The 11,345-nt window shown below is 61.0% G+C and overlaps 1 protein-coding gene across 1 annotated transcript; it reads left to right on the top strand.

The window, feature by feature from the left end:
• The first annotated feature begins 549 nt into the window (after positions 1 to 549).
• PES1 (pescadillo ribosomal biogenesis factor 1) lies at positions 550 to 6,212 on the top strand. Its single transcript, XM_010005607.1, has 13 exons — positions 550 to 699; positions 791 to 900; positions 1,628 to 1,799; positions 1,985 to 2,074; positions 3,129 to 3,245; positions 3,379 to 3,456; positions 3,822 to 3,911; positions 4,088 to 4,218; positions 4,351 to 4,476; positions 4,558 to 4,742; positions 5,092 to 5,249; positions 5,560 to 5,727; positions 6,126 to 6,212. The coding sequence occupies exons 3-13, from the start codon at positions 1,677 to 1,679 to the stop codon at positions 6,210 to 6,212; spliced, it is 1,353 nt and encodes a 450-aa protein (XP_010003909.1). The 5' UTR covers positions 550 to 699; positions 791 to 900; positions 1,628 to 1,676.
• Positions 6,213 to 11,345: the final 5,133 nt, after the last annotated feature.

Here is an 11,345-nt window from a genome sequence, read left to right as displayed (position 1 = left end):
GCCCCCTGGGACCATCTGCGACCCCCTGGACCGCCCTCGGGGACCTCCTGAACCCTCCTCCTCAGCCCCCCTGAACCTTTCGTGGTACCACCTGGGACCCCCTGAGCTGCCCCAGGGACCTTCCAGACCCCCAGACCCCATCCCAGTGTCCCCCTGGGAAACCCCCCGAAGTTGCCACAACTCTCTCTGGGACCCCTTGAACTTCCCTGGGAACCCCCTGGGACCTCTAGACCCCCTGAATCCCCTCTGAGACCCTCAGGATTCCTCCAGACCCCCTGAACCTCCTGGGAACCTCCTTGAAAATCCCTCAAGACCCCTCTGGGAACCCTGTTGGGACCCCCCTTGAACTTTTCCCGGGACCCCTGCCCTGGGGGCAGAAGAGACTTGAGCCCCAGGGGTCGTGGTGGTGCACCCTGCGTGTCCCCTTCGGGGTGTCCTCCCGGGGGTGGGGACACCGGAGCTAAGGTGTCCATCTCACCCCCCCGTGGTGTCCCCATCTCACCCCCCCGTGCTGTCCCCATCTCACCCCCCCGTGGTGTCCCCAGGCGCCTCTGCATCCTGAAGGGGATCTACCCCCACGAGCCCAAGCACAAGAAGAAGGTGAACAAAGGCTCCACCGCTCCCAGGACCTTCTACCTCCTCAAGGACATCAAATTCCTCCTCCACGAGCCCATCGTCAACAAGTTCCGGGAGTACAAGGTGATTGTCCTGGGGACCCCCGGGGGGGTTGGGGGGTGCTCGGGGCTCGCCCTGTCTCCCACAGCCCCCCCATGTCCCCCTGTCCCCACAGGTGTTTGTCCGGAAGCTCCGGAAGGCGTATGGGAAGAGCGAGTGGGGCACCGTAGACCGGCTGAAGGACAACAAACCCACCTACAAGCTCGACCACATCGTGAAGGAGAGGTGAGCTCCAGCCTCATCTTTTCCCAGGAGGGCTTTTCCTGCAGCCAGGAGCTTCATCAGGAACCTCCTATACTTTTCCAGGGGGTTTTGATGGACATTTGAGTTCCTGGGCCGGAGGAGAAGGCTGTGGTGTGCTGCAGGGAGCAGCTGGGTGGCTCCAGGATCTCCAGGCAGATGCTGGGGGCTTTCCTTCTCTCCCTGAGCAGTGTTTTCCTGGTGGAGGGGACTGATGCCAGCATAGTGGAGTTTGGTGGCAAGGAGAGAGGACAGGAGAGGAGCCAGGAGGAAGGGAACCTGTGTTGGCAGGTCTCTTGGTTGTCCCTCTCTGCGCTGGTGCAGAGAAATGGCACTGAGGGACAGACACTGCTGGGCTGAGGAGCTGCTGATGTGCCACCCCAGAGGCCACCAGCCTGCTCGTCCCTGCTGGGCCCACGCTGGGATTTCCCAACTCTCAATGCCCTAAAACCTGGTGACACCCACCCTGTGGTTCCCAGGGTACTGCCATCCCCTCACCAGGGCAGTTCCAGGCTCCCCAGGGAGCTGCTTGCAGGTCCCTGCATGCCCAGAAAGGACACCTTGTCCCCGTGGGTCACCAGCTGTGTGGGATGGGAGGTGGATGCTCCCTGCTGCCTGCTCCTCTCTCCCACTGGGTCTCTCCCAGCCCCAGCAGCTTCTGGTGGGCACTGGGGCTGTGATGTCCCCCCTTCCTCCTCCTGCCCGGCCACAGGTACCCAACCTTCATCGACGCCCTGCGGGACCTGGACGATGCCCTCTCCATGTGCTTCCTGTTCTCCACCTTCCCGCGGACGGGCAAGTGCCACGTCCAGACCATCCAGCTGTGCCGCCGCTTGGCCGTCGAGTTCCTCAACTACGTCATCGCCTCCCGCTCCCTGCGCAAGGTGGGGCTGAGGGCCCCCCTGCCCGGGGGCAGACCTGGGGGCCGTGGGGAAGTTCTGCTGGGCTGAGGCACTCACAGGAGTGAGTGCCTTCCCCTGATGAACCTGCTGGTTAGGGAAGGGTTAATGAGTCAGGGGTAAGGGACCCCTGGCACCTTCCTCCCCCTGAGCTCTCTGTTCCCTGCCAGGTCTTCCTTTCCATCAAGGGCATCTACTACCAGGCAGAGGTACTGGGGCAGCCTGTCACCTGGATCACCCCCTACACCTTCTCCCACGATGTGAGTACCTGGGATCCACGTGGGATACCCGCTGCTCCCTCCCTCTGCATCAATCCCTGCCTGGCAGCAGCAGCTCCCAGCCTCCTCACCCCTCCTGAGGAACTGTGCGTGGCCTGGGGGGCACTGGCCTCCCCACTGCGTGGCAGGGACCTTCCAGAGCCCCTGGGGACAGCAGGGTGGGACAGGAGGCTGCAGGTCTGTCTAGTCCCTAGACCATCCTGTGGGTCTGGCACTGGGACAGTGCTCAGCTCATGTGGGGACACAATCCTCTCCTCCCTGGGTGGCTGTACCCGTGTCCCCTGTGACTGGCTGTACCAGCCTCCCTGCTTCCTTATTTCCTCTTGTCAATGATTAAAACAGGCACTAATCGGCAGCTAACAATTAGCCTGTGAGAGCGAGGCCAGTGGTGCTGCAGGAGGAGCCAGGGCAGACCCAGCTCCCTGTGCCCGGGTGGCTCTGCTGTGTCCCCCACCAGGGACAAGCTGCTGTGCCCCGTGCCAGGACAGCCGTGCCTGGCCAAGGTTCTCAGGAGGCAGGAGCTCACCAGCACAGCCATGCCCTCCCATTCTGCTCCCGACATTCCCAGGGCTTAGCACAGCTGGGTTGAAGTTTTCCAGCTCCTTGTGGCCTTTGGTGTGGTCCTCACCAGGGCTCACCCCCGTGGCACCTTGGGCCACCCGTGTCCTTCCCCACCAGCATCACTTCCCCCTCCCCTGGGTTCTGGCTGATCCCTGCCAGGGTTCAGCTCCTTTCCCTGCTTTGTCATGGCCTGCACATCTCACCTGGGGGAGCAAAGTCCCCAGACCAAGCCACCGAGATCCCCACCAGTGGTGGGATGAGGGTCCCCATCCCACGGAGCAGGTTTCCTCAGAGGAGCCCTGGTTACAAGTCTGGAGGGCTTAACCTGCCCCGGGTCCAGCCGTGGCTGTGGATCTCCAGACCTCGCTGTGATGGAGGCAGGATCCTCCTCCCTGTGCAGATGGGATGGGTCCTGCCCCTGCAGAGGACCATGGTCTATTGTCCCTGTGTCCTCACCCTCCCCGTGTGCCTGCAGCACCCTACAGATGTGGATTACCGTGTGATGGCCACCTTCACTGAGTTCTACACCACCCTGCTGGGCTTCGTCAACTTCCGCCTCTACCACTCCCTCAACCTGCACTACCCCCCCAAGGTGAGGCCACCACCTGCCCTGGGGACGTGCCACCCTGTCCCCAGCCCGTGGCAGGGGTTGGGGTGGTGAAGGGGGGGAATGTCTGGGGGCTCTGGGGTGGGAGCTGCCTCCCCACCCTTCTATGTCTTCCCAGATCGATGGCCAGGCTGATGTTGAGCTGAAGCCAGCGGAGGGCAAGGAGTACGCCATGGATTCAGAGAGCTACCTGGAGGTGAGGGACACTGCTGTCACCCGGCCTGTGGGGGGACCCCACGTGGCCTTGATCTCCTGACCCCAGACTCCTCCACCCCTCCTGGCATGGGCACACTCAGCAGAGCCTGATCCCGGGTCCCAGACTCCTCGCCCCCTCAGGCTGAGGAGCTGTGTGTGATCTTGGGCTCCCTTGCGTGGTGTGGGACCCTCCCAGGGACAGAGGGTGGGACAGCACATGGAGGAGGCTGAAGGCCTGTCTCGTCTCCAGGTCTTTTGACCTCTTGCTCTGAGAAATCACCTTCTCCTTCCTCTCTGAGGCTGCCCCTCTTCCCATCCCAAAGTGCTGGCTGGAGGTGACACTTCCTGGGTCTCTTCCTGCTGCAGAAACTGTCAGCTCTGAGTGCCAGCCTGGCCCGTGTGGTGGCACCGACCCACGAGGAGGAGGTGGAGATGGACGAGTTCCCGGTGGAGGGGGTAAGAGCCTGGCAGGGGGGCCTCAGCCCTGGCTTTGGGCTGTGCTCTCTGTGGATGTCCTTGTGGCAGGGCTCAGTGTGGTGCCGGGAGGGACTCCAGGAGGGTGGGGACAGCACCTGGAGGGCCTTGCTGGGGGCTGTTCCTGGGGAGGGTGCTGAGCACCTTGCTCTGAGCAGGAGACAGCGGAGCAGATGGATGCGAGGAAGAAGGAGCAGGAGGCCCTGGAGAAGCAGCAGAAGCTGTTTGAAGGGCTGCGCTTCTTCCTCAACAGGGAGGTGCCTCGGGAGCCTCTGGCCTTTGTCATCCGGTATGTGGTGGGCGTGGGCACCTGTACCACGTTTGCCTCCCCCAGCCTCCCTGCTGGGACTTCTGAGGCCGATCTGCCCGGTGTTCCTCGGGCCCCTTGCTTACCTGACTCCTGGGTGGGTGTTGGTGGCAGGTGCTTTGGTGGGCAGGTCTCCTGGGACAAGTCCCTGTGCATCGGTGCCACCTACGATGTGAACGACCCCTCCATCACCCACCAGATCGTGGATCGGCCCCGCGTGGAGAAGCAGGTGGTGGGCAGGTGGGTAAGGCAGGTCCCCCCACACCTGTGGGCCCCCCCAGCCCCAGGGAGGAGCCTGAGCCCTGCCCCTCTGCCCACCAGGTACTACCTGCAGCCTCAGTGGGTCTTCGACTCGGTCAACGCCAGGCTCTGCCTCCCGGTGGCCGGGTACTTCCCTGGGGAGCTGCTGCCCCCCCACCTCTCGCCCTTCGTGACCGAGCAGGACGGGGACTATGTCCCCCCTGAGAAGCTGAGGCTGCTGGCCCTGCAGCGTGGGGAGGAGCAGGGTGAGCAGGAACAGGCAGCAGGGCAGCCCTGCCGGGCTGTGGGAACCCTGCTGGGAACCATGCTGGGAACCCTGCTGGGATGGAGAAGCAGGTAGGAAGGGTGCTGGGAAGGGAAGGGTGCTGGGAACCGTGCTGGGAAGGTTGCTGGGAAGGGTGTTTAGGGTGCTGGGAAGGGAGGAAGGGTGCTGGGAAGGGAAGGGTGCTGGGAACCGTGCTGGGAAGGTTGTTGGGAAGGGTGCTGGGAAGAGAAGGGTGCTGGGAATTGTGCTGGGAATGGTGTTGAGAACTGGGCTGGGAATGGCATTGGGAACAGTGCTGGGAATGGTGTTGGGAACGGTGGTCTCTTTAGGTGAAGAGAGTGAGGAAGAGGAAGAAGAAGAGGATGATGACAATGTCAAGGAAGAGGAGGATGATGATGTCGAGGAAGAGGAGGAGGAAAATGAGTCTGAAAAGGAAGAGGAGATGAAATTGAAGAAGATGGAAGAGCAGAAGACACAGAGTAATAAGGTATGGATAGGGGGTGGGAGCCCCAGCAGGAGGCAGCTCCTGTGAGCTCCGTCCCTCTGCTCGCTGTGGGGTGTCCTCATGGTCCCTGTTCCAGGACCACTGTGGCTGGAGCTCTCCTTGGAGCTGGACCACTCCTGGGCCACCCTCCAGGGGGCCCTAGACCCGTGTCCATGAGCTGCAGCTCCCGGTCATGGCCAGGCCTTGCCACCAGCTCCAGAGGACACTCTTCCTTGGCCACCAGTGAATGGTGTGGAAATTTGTCCCTGGCGGGCTGCCAGTGCCCAGGGTCCTGAGCTCTGGGTCTCTGCAGGCCCTTCCTGTGAAGGTGACAGCTGGGAAGCTGAGGCTGGAGGACAAGCAGCGCCTGGAGCAGGAGCAGCAGAGCGAGGAGAAGCGTCTGGCCATCATGATGATGAAGAAGAGGGAGAAATATCTCTACAAGAAGATCATGTTTGGCAAAAAGCGCAAAGTTCGAGAGGTACGAGTGGTGGGATCCCTGCCTGGAGCTGCCTCTTCCTAGGCCAGGGATCTCCCCACGGGCAGGGCACAGCTCCTTGTTGGCTTGTTTGTGCCTGGCAAGTGAAGCTGTTGCACCCGTCCCTTCCCTGCTCCTTGCCCCCGTCCCTGTCCCTATCCCTTGTCCTGTCACTGTTCCTCTCCCTTCCCTTCTCCCTGTCCATGTCCCTCTCCCTTCCACTCTTCCTTCCTCTCTCCCTCTCCCTCCCTCTCTCCCTTCCCCTCTCCCTGCCCTGGGGGCCGCAGCAGCTGGGTCAGTCTCCCCTGGGTACAGCTGGTGGGTTTGGTGGGACCAGGGTGGAGCAGCCCTGGGTGGCTGCAGGTGGGTCTGACTCTGGGTCTCGGGGGGTTTCTCCACAGGCCAACAAACTGGCTGCCAAGAGGAAAGCCCACGACACGGCCCTCAAAGAGGAGAAAAAGAAAACCAAGAAGGCACGACGGGCGTGAGGGGCCTGGAGCTCCTCCCAGGTGTGGCTGCACCTTATGGACACCATCGCTTTTGGGTGAAAACCCCTCAGCTTTTGTCCTGGGACAGAAATACTCAATTAAAACCTTTCCCCTCTGTAAATCCCCACCCCTGCTGTGCCTTGCCCGGGGCTGCCACTGCCTGTCCTGTGGGATCAGCGTCATGGAGACTGTCACCTTCACGCTGGTGCTGCATCTCCTCCCAGCCCCGTGAGGATGAGGTGGTGGCCAGAAGAAACTCTGGGCTCTTGTGGATCTCTCCAGGTTTGATCCTCCTGGATTTGCACAGTGCTGGGCAGAGGAGCTGAGCTCCCGTGGTGGAGCAGGAGCTCTCCAGCTGGGCGGGACGATGCAGCGTGTTTGGAGTTGGGGCACGAAGAGGGAGGCACCAAGATGGTCCTGCCATGGTGAGAGGGGCCCATGGCAGCAGGGAGCCCGTCCCCTGCCCTGCCCCCTGCAGGGACAGCCCCTCTTCTCTGTGGTTTTTATTTGTCATTAAAGGTGACACTTGCCATGGCCTGTGTCTGTCCGCTCCTGGCTGTGGTGGCTGCGGGCAGTGCTCGGCCCGGGCATGGGTTGGGCTGGAGGTGGCTTCTCATCCTGCCCTGGGTGAGCAGGGACAGTTGGTGGGAGATGGAGCAGAAGGGACAGAGCCTGGTCCCTGCTTCAGGTGCTGTGACCTGTGGACTGTCACCTTGCTCCTTGTCACACCCTCTGCCTGCCTCCCTTTTCTAGCTGCAGGTTTGGGTGGGGTCTGCTCTATCCCAGCTGTGGGCCAAGAGCCAGCTCCAGTGTTTGGTTCAACCAAAGGAAGTCCCAAGTCCAGCCTCTGGGGAGGAGTGGAACCAGGACACGCTGGGGGGCACCAGGACATGCTGAGGGGCACCAGGACACACTGGGGGGCACCAGGACACACTGAGGGGCACCAGGACACACGAGGCCACCAGCAGCTTGACAGAAAATGCCCTGAGGTCCTGGTGGGGACCATGACCATCAGCCACCAATGTGCCCTTGGGGCAAAGAGGGCTCATGGTGCTGCATGAGAAGGTTGAAGAAGGTGATCCTGGCCTCCAGTGCTGGTGAGGCCACTCATGGGGTGCTGTGTCCCACGACAGGCTCCCCACTGCAGGAGAGACATGGACATACTGGAGGGAGTCCAGCAAAGGGCCACCAAGGTGATGCAGGGACTAGAGCATCTCCTGGGAGGAAAGGCTGTGAGAGCTGGAGCTAGAGAAGAAAAGGTTCAGGGAGATCTTAATAGTCATAAATACCCAAGGGGAGGGTTTGAATATAGATCTAGTGTCTTCTCAGTGGTGCCCAGCACCAGGACATGAGGTGATGGGCACAAACTGGAACCCAGGAGGTTCTTCTGAATGTCAAGAAACACTTCACCATCGAGGTGACCAAGCACTGGCAAAACGTTGCCCAGGGGGTGGTTAATGCTCCATCCATGGAGATGTTGTGACCAGGCAGGTTGGACCAGGTGACCTTCAGACGTGCCTCCATCCCCTCTGGGACACTGTTGATCACCTGCAAAGGCACGAGGCAAAAGTTTCTGGGAATCACTGTCCCTCCCCCACCTGCCTCCAGCAACAGGCCAGGGGGGTGTTTTTTTGGGGTGAAGAAGAGGTTCTTTTGGGGCTCTTGGCTGAGATAAAGCAATGCATGGAGAAAACAGGGCCTCCACAGCCAGCAGCCCTAGTGTGGGCAGCATTGTTCACTCCCTTCTTTTCCCTTAAATTATATTTTTTTCCCCCAAAAACAGCTGCCCCCACACAGGGTTCCTCACCAGGGCCTGCTCATGGCCTTCCTCCCGGGGAGAGGAGGAGGTAATGCAAGGTTTTGCACAAGGGTTTTGGGATTTTGCCTTTTTTTTGGCTTGTTTCAGGAGCTGGGAAGGGGGTCCTGAGGTGGGGTGGGTCACTGTGGGGTTTTTGTAGGGTTTTGGTGAGTGTGGCCTTGGGGTGTGAAGGTCACAAGGCTCACAAGGCTTATGGGGGCACCCTTGTCTCCAGCCACAATGAGGGCTGTTGTATTTCATGGGACACCCTTGTCTGCAGCTGTGGTGAAGGTTGGCCCATCAAATGGGGGTTTTGTGGGGACACCTTGTCCCCAGCTATGGGGAGGTTGTATCATGGGGCTCATACAGGGGAGCTCTAGTCCTCGGCTGCAGGGAAGGTTGTGCCATCTCAGGGTTTTCATGGGGACACCTTGGCCCTGTGGTGAAGGCAGTGTCATCTCATGGGGTTTTTATGGGGACACTTTCTCTCCATCTGTGGTGAACAATGTGGTATCTCATAGGGCTTTATGGGGACACCCCTTGCCCTCAGCTGTGGTGGAGGCTGTGTCATCTCATGGGGTTTCCCTGGGATCACCTTGTCCCCAGCCATGGCAAAGGCTGGTGATCTTGTCTGGCTTGATGGGGACACCCCCGTGCTCAGCTGTGGTGGAGGCTCCAACACCTGGTGGGGTTTTTTGGATGACACCCTCTTTTCCAGCCCAGCCAAGATGGAGGCTGTGCCACCTCACAGCATTCCTGTGGGGACACAGGTGTGACCCCTGAGCTCAACACCAGTGCTGCCAGCCCGGGGGGTCAGTAACTGAGCAGTGAGCAGGCACCAGCACCCATGAGGAACCACCAATAACCACCTTTTCTTCCTCGTTTTCTTTCTCTTGTTTTCCTTTTCCCCCTCTTTTCCCCATTTTTGGTTTGGTTTGGTTGGGTTTTGTTTTGTGGGTTTTTTTCACTCTGGGGCATTGGAAGGGTTTGGCCTTTTGTTTTCCTTTTTTTTTTAAATTTTATTTCTTTTTCCTTGCTTTTTCCCTCCGCCTTCCTTGGCTTCCCCTCCAGGAAAAGGAGGATGTTCCACCCCTTGGGAGCTCCTGGGGCTGCACCCAGAGCCAGGCCTCCCACTGTGGGGGGGCAGGAGACCCTGAGTAGATTTTCCCAACCCCACCAGAACATCTGGACGCCTGTTCCTGGGGGGGGAGGAAAGATGAGGAGAAGGGAGGTGGGCTGGGCAGGGAGCCAGGCCTCCCACTGTGGGGGGGCAGGAGACCCTGAGTAGATTTTCCCAACCCCACCAGAACATCTGGACGCCTGTTCCTGGGGGGGGAGAAGGATGAGGAGAAGGGAGGTGGGCTGGGCAGGAGAGCCAGGAGCAGGCAGCAGCCCCGGGAGCCTGACCACAAACTGGTCTCCCCACCCCAACAGTCACTGCTTCCCCACCCGGTGCTCATGACGGCTCTTCTGGGTGATAAAGGTGCCCGACACCGCCCCGGCCAACCCGTGTCCAGCAGGGCCAAGCCCTGGCCTGGCCAGGCTGAGCCACCACCCTCCAGCCAGAGCTCCAGCTCCTCACCAACATCCCTTGGGATCCCCAGCAACCGTGGGCGCTTCCCTGCCAGTCGTGGGGCTGGGCGTGAATGCTTTATTTGTGCTTCCCGAATCCTGGCTCTGCCTGCTCCCCGGGTGAGGGGACAGGGTGGTGGTGGAGCCCCCCTAGGGATGGTTTGTGCCCCGTGGGGTCCTGGGGACGGGCCGTTGTGGCTCTCCAGGTGGTTGAAATGGAGCCCCGAGGCTGAGCATCCTGCTGCTGAGCTGCCACATCCCACTCCCCTCATCCTCTTCCCACTGGAAACCCTTTGCCACACCATCCCAAAAAAGAAAAGAGGATCAAGCCAAGTGCCCTGTGGAGGGGGGGTGGGATGCTGCTGTTCCCAGGGCGAATCCAGGTGAGGATGGGAGCAGGTGGCAGAGCTGGGGGTGCTGGTTAACTGGGTTAGGTCCTGTCCCACAGCTGCTGTCCCCAAGGACACACAGGCCCTGGGGACAGCGGGGAGAGAGGGGCCCTAACATCCCAGGTGTGATCCCAGCTGGGGCTGGGCACAACTGGGCATGGGTGGGATCAGGGCTCAGTGGCTGCTGCACACTCCAGTGTCACCCTGCCTCAGAGTGGGGACGAGTCCCCTGTCCCTGTCCTGGCAGCCTCTACGTCCCAGCACTGGGTTTTGGGGAGCACTCACTGGCTGGCTCCTCCCTGCTCCCCCGACGTACCCGTTCCTCTCCACTGCCAACACAGGCTCGGGTGTTGGTTTAGAGGATCTAGTGGGATCCTGGGGCTGATCACAGAATCACAATGTCAGGGGTGGGAAGGGACCTCCAAAGATCATCGAGTCCAACCCCCCTGCCAGGGCAGGACCAAAACCAGGGCAGATCCCTCAGAAAGGCACCCAGACAGGTCTGGAAAGGCTCCAGAGAAGGAGCCTCCACAGCCTCTCTGGGCAGCCTGTCCCAGGGCTCTGTCACCCTCACAGGAAAGAAGTTCTTCCTTATGTTGAGGTGGAACTTCCTGGGCTCCAGTTTGAATCCATTGCCCCTCGCTGAGGACAGGAGGTGTCTGTCCTGGGACAGCAGGGACAAGCCAGTGGGAGGCAGCAGCTCCTCATCCCTCTCCTCCCCATGAGGACATTCTGGCTCCTCCTGTCCCCCTTGCTAGCAGGGGTTGAGCAAGTCAGTGCTGGGGTTACTGTCTGTCCAGGACGTGGCAGCTGCCAGCGGTGGAGCAATCACTGTCTGCCCGCCCAGGTCACCCCAGACCCTGAACCCCAAGTCCCTCCAGCTGGATGGAGACTCAAGTGAAGCCACTGAGGGGTGTGTGCCCTCTGGTTATTCCGGAGCCAAGCCCCGTGGTGCTGGGTGCTGCTGGAGCAGCCACAGCTTGCTTGGCCACCTGAGGAGACACACAGTGTCACCAAATCCACCACCAGCTTTGAGGGCAGTGGGAAGTGCCCAGGGCCAGATCTGGGCACACAGTGGCCCCTTCCCGGGGGGTGCCCGGTGAGGGTGCCCTGGGGAACCCGCACTCCCAGCACAGCCAGCGGGTGGGAGGAGGCTGCCTGGTTATCGGGCTGAGCACAGATATTGCTGCCCTCGAGGCCATAAAAGCTGTTCAGGTAGGGCGGGGGGGATGGAGTGGAGCCCGTGGAGTCGCGCCAGGACACCCCGGGGAGCAGGGGCCGGGTCGGAGAGCAGGGCCCAAGGTGAGCTCCGGCTGCTGGGGGGACAGCTTGGCCACCAGCTGTCCCACGGGAGGGTGGCTGGTGGCTGATGAG

This window comes from Chaetura pelagica, unplaced genomic scaffold, assembly GCF_000747805.2.
Source record: "Chaetura pelagica isolate M959 unplaced genomic scaffold, ChaPel_1.0 scaffold1939, whole genome shotgun sequence".
NCBI lineage: Eukaryota > Metazoa > Chordata > Aves > Apodiformes > Apodidae > Chaetura > Chaetura pelagica.
Note: the sequence above shows the minus strand (reverse complement) of the source record. Positions and strands in the feature narration are given on the sequence as shown.